The 16,549-nt window shown below is 57.0% G+C and overlaps 2 protein-coding genes across 4 annotated transcripts; one reads left to right on the top strand and one right to left on the bottom strand.

The window, feature by feature from the left end:
• The first annotated feature begins 627 nt into the window (after window positions 1-627).
• Window positions 628-3,370, top strand: RASL10A (RAS like family 10 member A). The gene is made up of 3 exons (XM_003789854.3): window positions 628-1,240; window positions 2,333-2,457; window positions 2,755-3,370. Exons 1-3 carry the CDS (start codon window positions 1,022-1,024, stop codon window positions 3,020-3,022), a joined length of 612 nt encoding a protein of 203 aa, XP_003789902.1. The 5' UTR covers window positions 628-1,021; the 3' UTR covers window positions 3,023-3,370.
• A 178-nt stretch (window positions 3,371-3,548) lies between these two features.
• On the bottom strand, window positions 3,549-9,344 carry GAS2L1 (growth arrest specific 2 like 1). 3 transcript variants are annotated; one of them, XM_012805239.2, is made up of 6 exons: window positions 9,188-9,344; window positions 7,184-7,833; window positions 5,772-5,879; window positions 5,597-5,693; window positions 5,340-5,511; window positions 3,549-4,875 (listed from the first exon to the last, which is right to left on the bottom strand). In XM_012805239.2, the coding sequence occupies exons 2-6, from the start codon at window positions 7,811-7,813 to the stop codon at window positions 3,840-3,842; spliced, it is 2,043 nt and encodes a 680-aa protein (XP_012660693.1). In that variant the 5' UTR covers window positions 7,814-7,833; window positions 9,188-9,344; the 3' UTR covers window positions 3,549-3,839. The 3 variants fall into 3 exon arrangements, with proteins under 3 accessions (XP_012660693.1, XP_012660694.1, XP_003789901.2); XM_012805240.2 differs by lacking the exon at window positions 9,188-9,344 and adding an exon at window positions 8,636-8,718; XM_003789853.2 differs by lacking the exon at window positions 9,188-9,344 and having other exon boundaries at window positions 7,184-8,000.
• Window positions 9,345-16,549: the final 7,205 nt, after the last annotated feature.

The raw sequence follows: 16,549 nt of genomic DNA, 5'->3' as shown, positions 1-16,549 counted from the left end.
CTTAGCGACCGTGAGATTAAGCACCCTCCATCCTTCTAACCTTGGAGATCCCCCTCTCAGGCCTCAGTTTCCTCCTCTCAAAAAAGGCAGTGCCTGGTTGAGGCTGTAGGTTCACGGCTTTTGTAGGTCATAGCTTAGTACATTAAGGGCCAGACACATAGTAGGTTCTCAAGAAATGGCAGAAGCCTCTTGAAGCGGCTGCCTTTGATGGATGGGGAGCAGAGACCCAGTCCAGTGCTGTGATTGAACCAAGGTCACAACACAGCTGTCCCCAACCCCCTAGTCCGAGCCCGGGCGGCCAGACTCCAGGGGGTCGGCATTTGTCAGGAGCCAGCTTGGGGGCCAGCGGGGTCTGGAGACCGGAACGCGAACGCAGACGCGGACGTGGGTGGGAAGGGACTGCTATTTTGGAGCGGATGAAAGGAGCTGGAGAATGCGGAGGGGGGTGGGGCCCTCCTCGGGCTCCCTGCCCCCTAGTCACCTTCCTGCGACCCTTCCCGGGAGGGGCGTCCCGAGGAGGTAGGGGAAGGTGGTAGGGGAAAAGAGGGAGGGGTGGGCGGGCAGTTACCTCATCGCCGCTTCTGGAAGGCCCGACTCGCTCAGTCGCGCAGCCTGCTGAGACAGGGACTCCAGGCGCGGAAGCAAGAGAGAAGGACAGAGGGACAGAGGCTCCGAGAGGCAGCGCCGCCCCACGCGCTCGGCGCCGCGAGGAGGTCGGACCTCGGGGCCCCCGCGCTGCCGGCGGCGCCTGGGTTCGCGCTGCAGAGCTGAGGCAGTGTCTGCGCGCCGCACGCCGGGTTTGCCTCTCCCGAGCTTCGGCACCCGCCGGAGCTGCTCGTGCGTCCGCCACCTGTCTCGCCACCAGCTCTGTCCTCGGCCCTGGCCTCTCACGGCAGCAGGTGCTCCAGAGGGCAACGAGGAAAGCCGCGGCCGCGGCCCACCGGGCAGGGCACGCGGGGCGCACGGCTCGGCGCCGGCCCATGAAGCTTCCCGGCGTGGGGAGCGGCAGCGCCGGCCGGCCATGGGGGGAAGCCTGCGGGTGGCCGTTCTGGGCGCCCCGGGCGTGGGCAAGACGGCCATTATCCGCCAGTTCCTGTTCGGTGACTACCCTGAGCGCCACCGGCCCACCGAAGGGCCGCGCCTCTACCGGCCTGCAGTGCTGCTCGACGGCGCGGTCTACGACCTGAGCATCCGCGACGGCGACGTCGCTGGCCCTAGCCCAAGCCCGGGGGGTCTTGAGGTAGCGGGTGGAGAAGAGGGCAGGGGCATGTGACAGTGTGAGGTGTGTTCGGTGCACACGTGCGTGTCCGCGTGGATGGCCCCAAGGCGCCCAACTATGCTGAGGGATTGAAAGATGAATGTGTCTTGGTGTATGTGTGTTTCAGTCTTCCCTGGTGGCCCAAGGCGCCTAAGCCCAAGCCATGGGGACATTTTGCCAAGTGGTTTTTTATTCTTCCTGTGGGTGCTTCTGTCTTTGCCTGTCTCCACTGGTGGGCTGGATCAGTGAGTGGCGGAGCATGGCCGTGTCTCCCGGAGGTCACGGGGTGGTGTTCGGGGCCCAGAGCAGAGCCCCAGCAGGAGAGATTGGGGCCAGGCAGACGGGTGTACTGTCTAGGGGAGACATTCTCTGCCCTCATTTCTGTGCCCTGGAGCAAACATTCATTTAGTAATTTGTGCAAGGTCCAGGACAGACCTTCAATCCTAGGAACATAAAAGCCACAGAGAGATGAAGGGGAAAGAGCAGGGGGTACTGAGCAGGGCTTCCTGGTAGGAGTGGCATTTGAGCTGAACCTGGAAGGCTGAGTGAATTTTTCAGTAAAAGAAGTGACAAGAATTATTTCATGTTGAAAGACCAGCAGGTGCTTACAACAGAGGCATAAAGGTGTACAGCTGTGGACAGTCGGTGGTCTCAGGGCCTGGTGGTTCACAGGGCTCCAGATGAGGGTTGTGGGATTAGTCTCAGAGGCAGCAGTAACCAGCCAGGGCATCAGTTGGGCAAGTGGTCTAAGCAGAGTTAGGAAGAAGGGGAAGGCTCAACTCTGAGAAGTTGGGATGAAAGGAGAAGATGGGGGTGCAGGGAGGTGAGAAGAGGGGAGAGCAAGGATGAAGGAGGCGGGGCGTCTAACAGTTTTCAGGCCCGATTTGGAAATTTTTATCCTGGCAGCCCTAACGACTGTAAGGCCCCTGCAGCTTGGCCGAGGGGGCACAGAGGTTGGTTGAGGGTGGCGGAAGCCTAAAGACGACCTGTGGGTTTAGCGTCAAAGCCCCTGCAGAGGGTTGGGGCTGGATGGTAGAAAAGGGAATCCCGCAAACACTGGCCTCCTGCCCCCAGGAGTGGACAGACACTAAGGATTGGAGCTTGCAGGACACGGACGCCTTTGTGCTGGTCTATGACATCTGCAGCCCGGATAGTTTCGATTACGTGAAGGCCCTGCGGCAGCGTATCGCCGAGACCAGGTGAGGGCGCGGCAGGAGGTGGTGGTGGGAGCTACTGCTGGTCTGGCCTGGCTTTACCTGAGGGGCTTGAACAGGTTTCGCTCACCGTCATGGGCCGGGTCTGGGGCCTTCCCAATCAGGCCTTTGCCCACCTCAAGGTCTCCAGCTATACTTAAGTCTCTGGCCCACAAGGGCCTGGTGTTTGTTAGGGAGTTCTCTGGTCGTAGGAAGGGGAGGTGCCTGTGCGTATATGCCCACTGGGGGATTCTCCGGCCATGGCTTCTGGCACCGTGTCTCTCATCCCCATTCGGCCCCTAGGCCGGCGGGCGCGCCCGAAGCGCCCATCCTCGTGGTAGGAAACAAGCGGGACCGGCAGCGGCTGCGCTTTGGACCGCGACGCGCGCTGGCAGCCCTGGTGCGCAGGGGCTGGCGCTGCGGCTACCTGGAGTGCTCAGCCAAGTACAACTGGCACGTGCTGCGCCTCTTCCGCGAGCTGCTGCGCTGCGCTCTGGTACGTGCGCGCCCTGCACACCCGGCCCTACGTCTGCAGGGGGCGCTGCACCCTGCGCGCTGCACCCTCATGTGATTAGATAAGACGCCGCAGCCGATGGGTCTTGATTTTGACTGGAAGAGCCAGGGACCTGGATTGGAGAGATCGCTCAACTTCACTTGGACCAGACAGGGCAAAGTCTCCGTCCTGACTGGCTGAGGAAAGTCCCCACCCAATCTCCCATGCAGCGGGCCTCCCTTTGAACTTCTTTGTACCCAGCCAGGTACCCAAGCCCCATTGAACTCAGTCCTTTTAGGGACCTCATTAGGCGGGCCCACTGGATGGAAAGGACTTGGCCATGAATCTGATTGACAGCTCTCAGACTGCTCCTGGAGCTTCATTGGACATATTCTTTATGCCATACCTCCTGCGAGGTAATAAAAGGGAAAACAATGTGAGTTCACCTGGGATTTCTGGGCTGGTCAGGATAATCTTAAGCCTACAGGTCATAGCTGCCAGGCTTAGCCTCCTGAGATTCTTAACTCTAGAATCTCAACATGTAATGAGGACCCTCATAAGGGTGTGATGGCCCCAAGACTGAGTCCCCAAGAAACAAGACTGATGGCTGGAGCAAAACTTTACTGTCAGAGGCTCTCCTGAGCCACAGGTCCTCAGGACACCGGGCTGGACCGGCCTCCTCTAAGGCAATCAATAATATTAGTAATTAAATAGCAACGCTCATCCCCCAACCGGAATGTACAACAGAGGTCCCATTGTGCCATGTGGTCCCGAGGGGTCTGGTCCCATGAGGTCTGGTACTCAATAGGCGGAGGGGGCTCCCTGATGCAGAGGGGGTTAAGGCCACAAAGGAAAAGGAAAAGGAATGGAGTGTGGCAGCAGTTGGGCTGTTCTATCACATCCATGAACCTGGCTCAGCTCTTGGGGTGACTGAGTGCAGGGCATGCCAGGCTCCGAGCTCTGTGGGTGCAGATGGGCGACGGGGGCCCCGAGGTGTGGGGATGCGTGAGGGTTTACCATCTGGCTGTGTGTCTATCCGACCCCGTGCCCAGCTCCTTGAGTGTTCTGGGCCAGCCAGGGGACTCCCAGGTGCATCTAGTGGGCCCCCCATGCCAGGGCAGGGGCTGCCTTCATCAGAGGAACTGGACATGGCTTGGTTGCGGAGCCCAGGCAGCCCATTGGCTGTCCGGCTAGAGTCCCCAGGTTGGCCACACTTGCCACCCAGGACGCTGAGGGATGAAGAAGAGGAGCTGGAAGAACAGTAGGCAGAGTCAGGAGCTGGAGGGTCTGGGCCCCGAGCTGGGTCAGGGGCTGGTCCAGTGGGGATCCCGCTAGCAGCAGCCTCAAGGGCACGAGCATTGGCCAGAAACTCTTCCTCCAGGCGCTGGAACAGCTGCTGTTCCTGCTGTGGGTCAAGCTGCAGGGGTGTGCGGAAGACACTGGCTGGTGTGGTGCCCAACTCTGGACTGGGGCTGGAGAGCCGGCAAAGCTGGGGTACAGCAGGGCTGCGGGCACGGGGAGTGTGAGGGGTGCTCCTACCTGAGCCCCCGCTGCCCCTGCCCCGGGGCACCCACGAGTGCTGCCCATCTCGATCCCTGCGCACGAGCAGTACAGCCTGCTCCTCCCGGTTCTGGCTCCGTGCCCGCCGGGCAGGGCTAGGGGCCGACAGCTGGGCTCCCCTGCCTCCCAGAGCCCCGCGGGACCGACCCCGATCCAGCCTGTCTCGGGACTGGCTGCGTGGGGCAGGGGGGCGTCTAGGAGAGGCCGGGGTGCCTGTGGTCAGCCTCCGGCTGGCTCGCTCCCTCCGGGGGCCAGTGCCTGTGTCATCGCTGCGGGCACTCAGGGGGCAGCTCTGGGCTGAGGAGGCTGAGGAGTCACTGTCCCCAGAGTAGCGGCGAGAGCGGGGATGAGGAGGCAGCTGATCCCGAGGCCTGGGGCAGGAAAACGAGAGAGACGGGGTTCACAAAGGCCTGGCGTGCAGGAAGGGCAGGGACAGGAACAACAGGTATGTGGCTGGTGGGGCTGTCCAAGGCATATATCTGTCATGGGGACTTCCAGAGAGAAGTGAGAGACTTTGTGGTAGCTTCCCATAGCTGCCCAGAGCCCCAAAGGCACTGGAAAAAAAGGTCTCCTGGGCCCTAGACTCCCTTCCCCAAGCCTCACGTCTCCCCCAGGGCGGGCCTAGAGGGAAGCAGGGGTTGGACTGGCTTCCGCTCAACCCCCAGCGCCTGCCCAGCTGTGTTGTTGGTTTGGTTGGGTTGCCATGGAGATGGGAAGCCAGTCCCACCCCCACCCACGGGAACTTTTCCCAGGGTGTGAGTCACTTTGGAGCTCAATCAATTGTCATCCAGGCCGGGGCTGCTGCCCCCACCTCCCATTTCCTCTTGCATCTCACCTGGGCGGGGTCTCAGGCCCCTCCTTTGTGCTTCTTAAGATGCCAGTAGTCACCTCTGACCGGGAGCCCCTGCGCTCACTTCCAGGGACTGGACTACCAGGGCGGGGGCTGGGGATGGGCGACACCCTCTGGGGGGAGAAGGTGCGAGCCCTCGGCTGGGACGGGCGGTGGGCTGTGGGGAGAGAAGACAGGCAGTGTGTAAGGGAGGAGCCCACAAAGCTGGGTTCCTTGCCTGCCGCTCCCACCTGGGCACTGACCAACAGAGGAGCAGCGACAAGGGTCATGCTTGTCCAGGTAGTGCTCCAGTGTGTCCCAGCCGCCGCCCACGCGCACCATCACATGGCTCCTCAGCACCTGCGGGGTGGGTATGGGCAGGTCATGGCTGTGTCCCATGGACCCAGCAGCCCACCTAGAAAGAGCACCAACTCTTACCCGCACGAAAATAAGCAGGCTGGAGTCTCCGACGCGGTACTTCCCCTCAGAGACCTTAATCATGGGGAACTGGTCCGGGCAAGTGCAGCGGCCCAGGATCTCCCTTACCTAAGGCCAAAGAGGAAAGGCTGGAGGTCAGAGGGCAAGTCCCTCCTCCTGGGGGCTGACTCCAGCAGCTCCAGGGTCAGGAGGAAGCAAGTCCTCAGGAATGGGGGACGGAGACTGCTGCCCCAGATGTGGGGGGAGCTTCCACTGGTGACCTTTCACTAGCTCCCCTCTTGGCTCTCAAGGACCAGGGAGCCACCCAGGATAAGATGATGGGACTGTGGTCAGTCCCTGATGAGAAACATCCCTTAGCCTATCCTCATGCCATTACCCACTTCACAGACAAGAAAGCTGAGTCTAGGCCCTGAGAGGAGGCAGGTCATGGAACCCAAGTGCAGGGGGCTCCTGCCCCTGGATGGGCACTGATGTTGGGAGGGTACCCCCAACACATGGGACACACACAGGCAGCCGGCACATATACCCCAGCCCAGAACTGCCAGGCTGGCTATGTGGGCAGCTGTGCCCGCCTCCTACCCACAGCAGCAGTGGCGCCAGAGGAAATAAGCAGGTGGAGCCTTGGGTGACCCTGGCCGAGGATGGGGGTGGGGTGCCAGACTCTGCCCACAGCCGTCCGGCTACCAACCTCCTGAGCAGGGACATGATAGTCCCTAATCTCTCGATAAGAAGGAAACTTAGCCCAGCTGCGGGGGTGGCAGGGACACTTTGGTCCACGGAATGGAGGAAGGAGTGTAAGGGCAGGGTCCAGCACCTCCTAAGCTCAGAGTAGGGCAAACCCTGCAGCTCCAAACAGGACTTCCTGTTCCCACCAATAGCAGCGACATAGGGCTAGACTTTACAGTGGTGCCTGGAGTGAAAGGGACCTGCAGGGCCCCTGGGGGCTTCCCAAGGCACTTGCTGAGCACCTACTGTATACAAGGCAACTTGCCCAGGGCTTTCATGCCTGGTCTCAGTCAAGCACCATGGTTCCAGCTCAACCCAAGCCTCTGTGAGGTTGTACATACATATGTCTGATACTGAGTGTAGGGAGGGCACAGAGGAGGTGCCCCAATCATGCAGCCCTCCAGAAGAAGAATCTACTCTTAGCAAATGCATGGTTAGCACATAAAGAAAGGAAAGACTGTGCCAAGACACAGGATTCTATCTCAGGCCCAGCTGGCCCGAGTGACCTCACCTAGCACCTCCCCATCTCCTTGGGGCCAAGTATTCACTAGATGCTCAACATATGCAACCCTGCCATGGAGCAGGCTGTCCTGCAGATACTAGGGTGGACCCCAGTATGTTCAGTGACAGGTTGCGGGCACTGGCACTCCCATCTGGACCCTCATATGCAGTCCTGGGGGACTCACCAGCTCATCCAGGTTGCGCAGGTCGCTGGGGGTCATGCGAGGCCCGCGGGCAGGAGCCCCTGGTGCAGCAGTGGTTTCAGTGGCATCTCCCCTAGGAGCAGGGGCATCAGGAACCGGGGGTGTGGCACGTAGCTCCCGTTCAATCTCCTGTTCGAACTGCACAAGGCGGGGAGCAAGCAGACCAAGGCGGGCCCCGCGCCGGGCCACCTCCAGCAGGCACAGCACCACACTCTTCTCATTCTTGCGCAGCACCAAGTCTTCAGTCTCAAACATGAGTACCTCAGGCACGCCCAGCTCTGTGCGGCACCAGCCGATGAAAGTGGCCACGTTGTCTCGGGCCATGAAGGAGCCAGGTGCCACATTATGCGCCTGGAAGGCCACACCTCGCGCTGGGCGGGCAGCAGCCAAGGTTCGGGCCGCCTCAGTGACAGCGTTGGCATGTTGGCACAGGGTTGTCCCTGTGGCCAGTCCTGTCAGGAAGCCATCACCTCCAGGCAGTCCCAGGCAGTACAAGGCATTGAGCCACTCAGCCAGGTCCTCCTTCATGGCCTCCACATAGGCCTCACTTGAGCGGAATGGCCGCACACTCTTGGCCGCCGAGCCTGCGATGCCTGCCACTGGGTCCGCCATGCCCCGGGCCAGCCAAGTCACTGTGGGCAGGGACATAGGTCAGGATGGCTGTGAGTGCTCATTACAGACTAAGCCACTGACCACCTGCACCAGCCCCGGTTTATATACTGGCTGTGAGAAACCTCTCAATGCCTCAGTTTTCTCAGCTGCAAAATGGTTACAGTAACATTAATGCCTTGTAGGAATAAGTGAGATAATTTTTTTCTTTTTTTGAGGCAAGGTCTCCCTCCCTCCTGGCTGGAATGCAGTGGTCCAGCTCCTGAGCTCAGATCTTTCTGCCTCAGTTTCCCATGCAGCTGGGACTACAGGAACCCAACTACAGGAACCCACCACCACGCCCAGCTTCAATAGGATAATTTTTTTTTTTTTTTTTTTTTTTGAGACAGAGCCTCAAGCTGTCCCCCTGGGTAGAGTGCCGTGGCATTACAGCTCACAGCAACCTCCAACTCCTGGGCTCAAGCGAGTCTCCTGCCTCCGCCTCCCAAGTAGCTGGGACCACAGGTGCCCGCCACAACGCCCGGCTATTTTTTGGTTGCAGCCATCATTGTTGTTTGGCGGGTCCGGGCTGGGGATTCGAACCCGCCACCTTAGGTGTACGTGGCTGACGCCTTAGCCGGTTGAGCTATAGGCACCGAGCCCAATAGGATAATTTTTATAAACAATCTAGTGTTTGCTGTTTGGCTCTTTTGCGGGGTGGGGATTGAGTTTTGGCTAAGCCCTCCCTCCCAAGCAGGGTGGTGACAATTGTTAAGGGCTTAGACCTGGAGAGGTAAAACCTAAGGTCTGAAACCCAGCCGATAAGAGAGGAACCCGGGTCCCTACCTCAGGGTGGATTATCTCCGTTGCTCAAGGCTGGTGCCCATCTCACCTCTTGCGGGAAGGTCCAGACTCCTCCCCTGGCCCTCTCCTTCCCTAAGCAGTGTGCCATTATAACAACGACATAGCAACAGTAATATCAGTAACAGCTATGACCGTGGGTAGGGCTGAGCGCGCGGTGGTATTATTTCCATTTTACAGATGAGGAAATTGAGGCGCATAAAGGGTAAGAGATGGCTAAAGGTCGCACGCAGAGCCGTGGGTGGAGGAGCCAGGGCACTCAGGCGGCCCAGCTTTGCGGCTCTCCGCGATCCCGCAGCCAGGGCCAGGCCCCGCCTCCTCAGAGAAGCCCCCCCACCCCAGTGGCCCAGGCCAATGAGTGCCGGGCCAGTTCTCGGAATGGTTACCCGAGACCGCGCCAGTCCTCGGGCTCGGGCCCAGAGAGGGTGCGGGGCCGCCCAAGGTCACACAGCCCTGGGGAACAGAGGGCGCGGACGCCGCCGCTCGGCCCGCATCAGTGCGCGCCGGGCAGGGGACGCTGGGGGTGTCCCCGCTTACCTGGCTCATCCCGCGGCCCCGGGGAGCATCGCCCCGGCCGGGGCCGGAGCCGGGCCGGGCCCGCCGCAGGGAGGCGCCGCCCGAGCCTCCACTCGGATCCGTCCCGCCGCCGCGGCCTCCACCTCGCCGCTGTCTCCGCCCCGCCTCCCTGGAATTCGGCTCCAGCCCGGAGGGGGCGGGCGGAGCTGTGCTCTTAAAGGAGACGCGCCTTTCCCTGGCGCGGTGAGCGCAGAGGGCCCCAAAGCATCCAAACGCCTCACTCCCACAGCCCGGTCCACCTTCTGATATCCTTGGGCAGGAATGAGTCCTTCATATTGCCCCCCACCCTCCCCAGACAGTGGCCTCCACAGGCAGGCGGACAGCACGGCCTGTTCCCAAGAAGAAGGCAGGAAGCGATAAGGGCCGGGGGCTGCAGAGTCACCTCCTCCCCGGTGGCCCTTCCCGGGCCTGATAACCGAGGCTGCCTGCCACGATCGCCACCTTCTGCACCCCACCCCAACCACCCCCGCAGTGGGCCGGGTGTGGAGGGCGAGGATGGCCCCAGTGACTGACGCCCACTCGGCGCTGACTCCTTATTCTCATTGAATGCTCATTTTTAACCTTGAGGATAGGGGAACGCGTCTCATGGATGCAGACACTGTGGCTCAGAGGGTAGGCTTGGTGGCCAAGACCCGCGTGTCTGACGCAGCGGCCCAGCTGACACTGAATAAGGGAGAGGGACTATCGGGCCGTCCTGGGCAGCCCGGAGCTGGAGGGTTAACCCTGCTGGGTTCTTTTCAAACTGCAGAGGAGGGACCTGCCTGCTCAGCGGGAAATCCTGCCCCCTGCTGCTGCCGGTGGCCGGCTGGGCGCAGACAGGCTGGGCCCAAGCCAGCCAACTCAGGCAGGGCCGTCTGGGGAACGTGTAGTCAACAGTAGCTAACCCTGGGACTGTAATAAAGCTCCCACTGTGTGCCAGGCCTGCTCTGTGCTCTTGCTTTGAAGGAGCTGGAGCCTCTATGGGGGACTCTCTCATCATGCACAAAGTCAGGGAAGCAGCTGTGGAGTCCAGATTTGAACGTGACTCGTCTGCGAACGCTCTTTTTTTTTTTTTTGAGACAGAGCCTCAAGCTATCCCCCTGGGTAGAGTGCCATGGCATCACACTCACAGCAACCTCCAACTCCTGGGCTCAAGCGAGTCTCCTGCCTCAGCCTCCCAAGTAGCTGGGACTACAGGTGCCCGCCACAACGCCTGGCCATTTTTTGGTTGCAGTCATCATTGTTGTTTGGCGGGCCCGGGCTGGGGATTCGAACCCACCACCTTAGGTGTATGTGGCTGGCGCCTTAGCTGCTTGAGCCACAGGCGCCAAGCCTGGGAACACTCTTATTCAGGGATCAGAGACATTTGTGGAACACTTACCATAACCCAGACCTCTTGGTGCCAAGCTACCTCACCCACCCACCAAGTCCTCATGAATTTTTTTGAGATAGAGTCTCACTTTGTCACTCTGGGTAGTATGCCCTTGCCCTTCCTTCAACAGCTCACAGCAACCTCAAACTCCTGGGCTCAAGTGATTGCCTTACCTCAGCCTCCTGAGTAGCTGGGAGGGACTACAGTAACCTGCTGCAATGCCAGGCTATTTTTAGTAAAGACAGGGTCCTGCTCTTGCTCAGATTGATCTTGAACTCCTGAACTCAAGCAATCCACCTGCCTTGGCTTCCCAGAGTGCTAGATTATAGGCATGAGCCACCACACCCAGTCCTTGTGACCTTTCAAAAGATGGTTTCTTGGGGGGCACCTGTGGCTCACTGGGTAGGGCGCCAGCCCCTTATACTGAGGGTGGTGGGTGTGAACCGGACCTGGCCAAACTGCAAAAAAAAAAAAAAAGATGGATTCTTTATGCCCTGGATACTTGGGTGGTGTGGGCTTCATTGTACCCTTCTCTTCCCACTCTCAAGAGTGAGGAAGGCAGGGAACTAGGACTAGTAATGGCTAACACTTACATAGCACCTACGGTTTGCTGAGTCTCTTTTGGCACTAGACACGAACAGCAAAACAGCAGGGAACCGGGAGGCGCCTGTGGCTCAGTGAGTAGGCTCCATATACTGAGGGTGGTGGGTTCAAACCCAGCCCCGGCCAAACTGCAACAAAAAATAGCCGGGTGTTGTGACAGGTGCCTATAGTCCCAGCTACTTAGGAGGCTGAGGCAGAAGAATCGCCTAAGCCTAGGAGTTGGAGGTTGCTGTGAGCTGTGACTCCACTGCACTCTACCAAGGGCAAAAAAGTGAGACTCTGTCTCTACAAAAAAAAAAAAAAAAAAAACAGCAGGGAACCAAGCAGAGCCAGCTCTCAGGCCTTGCAGTCTGGCAGGGAGGTAGCCCCAGTGCTGAGACAGAGCTGAGGCTCAGGGGAGGAGAGAAGAGTGGGGTACGGTGAGGGAAGGCAGAGATGTGGGTGTGTGGCTGGAGGCCTCAGTTTGAAATCTCGGTCAGGGAAGGAGGAGAAGGGATGAAGCCTCGTGGATATCTGGAAGGAGAATGTTGCAGGTGGAAGGAACAGCCAGTGAAAAGGCCCTGAGATGAGTGTATGCCTGGTGCAATAATGGGGGACCCTGAGGCTGGAGTGTAGGGAGATGGGAAGAAAGATGGGGATAGAGAGATGAGGGCGATGGGGCAGATCAAGTAGGGCCTTGTGGGCCATGCCTCTTTTTCTTTTTTTTTTGCCATTTTTGGCTGGGGGCCGGATTTGAACCCACCACCTCTGGTATATGGGGCAGGTGCCCTACTCCTTTGAGCCACAGGTGCCGCCCAGGCCATACCTCTTTTGAGGGACATGGGAACCATGGAGGCATATAGAGGCCATAGAGCAGGGGAGGTTGACTTAGGTCTTAATAGGTCCCCTGTGGCTGATGTGTGGAGTAGGGGCTGGAGTCAGAGCCCCAGAGAAAACCAGGTTATGAAAGGGCATTGGGTGCGGTGCCTGTGGCTCAGTGAGTAGGGTGCCAGGCCCATATACTGAGTGAGGATGGTGGGTTCGAACCCAGCCCTGGCCAAACTGTAACAAAAAATAGCCAGGTGCTGTGGTGGGTTTCTGTAGTCCCAGCTACTTGGAAGGCTGAGGCAAGAGAATCGCCTAAGCCTAAGAGCTGGAGGTTGCTGTGAGCTGTGAGGCCACAGCACTCTACCAGGGCAACAAAGTAAGACTCTCTTTTTTTTTTTTAAAAAAAAAAAAAGGGCATTGGATTTTGGCTGTATTTTGTGGGGAGAGCTGATGGGATGGCCTGGCAAATTAGTGCCCAGAGGCTGGAGCTGCTAGTACCTGAGGCAGGGAAGGCTGCTAGAGATGGGGGAGCACTCCAGGTTTTGGGGAGAATCCAAGTGTAGATGCTAAATAACTTAATCCTCAAAATAGGGCAGTGCCTGTGGCTCAAAGGAGTAGGGCACAAGCTCCATATACTGGAGGTAGCGGTTTCAAACCTGGCCCTGGCCAAAAACTGCAAAAAAAAAAAGAAATCCTTAAAATAACAAACTGTGATACTTTTATGTGTTCTTGTTTTATAATTTTGGGAAACTGAGGCCCAGAGGAGGCAAGGGATGCATGTAGCCAATGGCTGTGGATAAGTGGAACCCTGCTTGTACCTACCTTGCTGTCCTTAGGGGCTCTGGACACAGAAGGGAACTAAACCCAGACCCTACTGTCAGTCACTGGGTGAGGTGTTAAGCTCTTTGGGCCTCAGCTGCACAGCCTATAGAATGGTACAATAGTGTTAGTCATGCCATAGGGCTGTGAAAAATAATAGCACTACTCAGCTCAGTGTGGCCCAGGGGCTTAGGGTATATGTCCATGACTCTTCAGGTAGGAGGTGTCACAAAGGGGTTTACTCTTCCTTCTCTTCAGTTCCTTGAGATGTGGCTTATAATCAGAGGCCTGTTGTAGACCAGTCTGGCATACCTGCTTCCAGGACATGTGGCAGCTGTGGTATAGACCTTGTTGGTGTGCTCAGACCTGCTGGCCCAGGGCATGGAAGATCTTAGCTTTGATCTCTCTCTGTTATGCAGTGCCCCCAGACCTATGGGGTAACCACTGGGAACGCTTCAACAGGGTCAAGGGAAGCCACAGAGATATTGGACAAGATGGCTTGGGGTACAGAGCTTTGTGTTAAGAATGCTGTGGCTGGGCTCAGCACCCATAGCTCAGTAAGTAGGGTGCCAGTCACATATACCGAGGCTGGCAGGTTCGAGCCTGGCCTAGGCCTGGTAAACAATGACAGGCTTGGCGCCTGTAGCTCAGGCGGCTAAGGTGCCAGCCATATACACCCATAACAGGGGTTATGTTACTGAGAATTAGAAGATTCCACTGAACTCAATAGAGCACTTGTGTTTTCAAAGATAATAAGCCTTCAAGCCACACTCCGGATCCACAGTTTAAGGTTAGAATTACCCTAAGCTTTTTCTATGCCACGTTAAAGAACATGAGGTCTGACCCCTGTAAGATGTGCCTAAAGCTGGAGGGTTTGAATCCAGCCCGGGCCCACCAAACAACAATGACAGGTACAATCAAAAAATGGCTGGGCTTTGTGGCAGGGGCCTGTAGTCCGAGGTACTTGGGAGGCTGAGGCAAGAGAATCACTTGAGCCCAAGAGTTGCAGGTTGCTGTGAGCTGTGATGCCATGGCACTTTACCCAGGGTGACAGCTTGAGAGTCTGTCTCAAAAAACAAAAAACAAAACAAAACAAAATAATGAAAACTACAACCAAAAATAGCCGGGTGTTGTGGTGGGCACCTGTAGTCCCAGCTACTTGGGAGGCTGAGGCAATAGAATTGCTTAAGCCCAAGAGTTGGAGGTTGCTGTGAGCTGTGACACCATGGCAACAGCTTGAGACTATCTCAAAAAAAAAAAAAAATGCTGTGGCTGACTTCCAGTGGGCACATGACCAGGTTTCTTACACCACTGCTGAATGCCGAAGGATCAGGCTGCTTGACCTTGGTTAAAGCTAGAGGTCAGATGTTGGCTGTGGCAGGCTGCAGGTCTGGGGCTGGACAGCTCCAGAAACCCTGAGCATTGGTCAGGTTAAATCAGAGCTCTCCAGGCTAGACAGAACTATGAGCAACAGCTCAGGGTGAGTGAGGGACAGCAGGAGGCTTCAGACTGCCCTGTCCAGATGTGGGTCTAACCACAAGGTCTCCTGATCAGCTACTACCCTTGGTTGTGGCACAGGTGACCCTGAGCTTCCTCCAGTGCCTTCCACAAGAGAGAAGTAAAGCCAGAGGACCCTGTGGGCCCCCTTCCCATGCTGCCTGCAGCATACTGCCTTGTTGGCCTGCACCCGGCAGCTCTGTTAGGTGTGGGGTGGGAGGGGCAGCATGATAGCTAACTGTCCACTTCCTTCCGACACAGATTGGTCCCCATTGATCCTACAGCCTTTGCCCAAGCCTGTGCAGTGTGGTTGGAAATTTTTATTCCAAGTGTAAAAAATGCTGCCTGTGGGCAACTTAGCCTGCTGCAGTCCAGATGCTTCTGTTTTTTCATTTTTTTGAGACAGAGTCTCACTCTGTCACCCTGAGTAGAGTGCCATGGCATCATAGCTCACAGCAACCTCAAACTCTTGGGCTCAAGTTATCCTCTTGCCTCAGCCTCCCCAAGTAGCTGGAACTACCGGCACCCACCACAACGCTCACTTAATTTTTGTATTTTTATTGGAAATGGGATCTTTTTTTTTGGCCAGGGATGGCTTTGAACCCTCTACTTCTGGCATATGGGGGCAGTTCCCTACCCCTTTGAGCCACAGGCACTGCCTGGATTTTTTTTTTTTTTTTTTTTTGAGACAGATGTGGCCCTTGGTACAGTGCTGTGGCAACGCAGCTCACAGCAACCTCAAACTCTTGGGCTCAAGGTAGCTGGGATTATAGGCACCTGCCACAATGGCTATTTTTTTTTTGTTGCAGTTGTTATTATTTAGCAGGCCAAGGCTGGGTTTGAATCCGCCTGCCTTGGTGTAGGTAGCCAGTACCCTACCCACTGAGCTACAGGTGCTGAGCCTGGAAACGGGATCTTGATCTTACTCTTGCTTTTGTGCAGGCTGGTCTGAAAACTTCAAGTGATTCGCCTGCCTCGGCCTTCTGAGTAGCTAGAACTACCATGCCCAGCTAATTTTACATTATTTTTTTTATAGAAACAGGGCCTGTTGCTTAGGCTGGTCTCCAACTCTGAGCCTGGAGTGATCCTCCTGCCTCAGCTCCCAAGTACTGGGATTATAGGTGTGAGCTGCAGTGCTTGGCCTCAGGCTAAGAGAAACAGGCCAGTCTGACATAAACACCTCCACCTGGGCTATTTAACACATTTAAAGACAAATCCTTCTCAAGGCAGGGACAGGCTACTCCTGGGGCCGGCTCAAGCGATACCTGCTGAGTCTGATGGTTGTCTGTGCAGTGGCAGCAGCTTCCAGCAAAGACTGCTTGTCTTCCCTTACTGCTGGCCAGGGAGGTGGGCTGATCACATACAGTTTGGTGCCAGAGCACCTAGACTTGCAGACGCCAGGTGGCTATACCTGTGTATAGGAAGGTGATTGTCCCTGTGGTAGTTTAAAAAAAAAAAAAATTGGGATGGTAGGATAGCATTAGTGTAGGCTCTGGAGGGAGACCACCCTTAACTCTCACTCTGGTCCCTCCATGGCAAGTCCTCCATTTCCACCTCATCCAGAAGAGGGTATAGCATACTCTCTGCTTCAGAGGGGTCTTAGGAATGAAACCTGACACCATGCAGGAACCAGTGATGTGGTTAAATTTAGGCCTCACTGGTGCCTTGGCACCTCTAGACTGAGGTAGAGTGTTCTTGGCCCTTTGGAGGAACAGCACTGGCCTGTGTAGCTGGACTGCACCAAGCAGAGGTCAGTGGAGATTATAGGGGTCTTCTGTGTCACAGTAAGAGTTGTGAGAGCCACCAAATTTTTGAGATGACTTATGGTGTCAAAAAGTTGCTCTGGCTGGGACACCTGTAGTTCAGTGTTTAGGGCACTGGCCACATGCTCCAGGGCTGGTGGGTTTGAACCCGGCCTGGGCCTGCTGAACAAAATGAATAGCCGGGCATTGTGGAGGTGCCATAGTCCCAGCTACTAGGGAGGCTGAGGTAAGAGAATCATTTGAGCCCAAGAGTTTGAGGTTGTTGTGATGCCACAGCACTCTACCGAAGGTGACAGAGTGACACCGTCTCAAAAAAGAAAAAAAAAAAGTTGGATGGCGCCTGAGCTCAAAGGTGTAGGGTGCCAGCCCCATATGCCAGAGGTGGCGGGTTGAAACCCAGCCCTGGCCAAAAACTGCAAAAAAAAAAAAAGTTGCGGCTCGGCGCTTATAGCTCAACCGGCTAAGGCGCCAGCCACGTACACC

The sequence above is a fragment of the Otolemur garnettii genome, unplaced genomic scaffold (genome assembly GCF_000181295.1).
Source record: "Otolemur garnettii isolate 467f Iridium unplaced genomic scaffold, OtoGar3 scaffold00038, whole genome shotgun sequence".
Taxonomy (NCBI): domain Eukaryota; kingdom Metazoa; phylum Chordata; class Mammalia; order Primates; family Galagidae; genus Otolemur; species Otolemur garnettii.
Note: the sequence above shows the minus strand (reverse complement) of the source record. Positions and strands in the feature narration are given on the sequence as shown.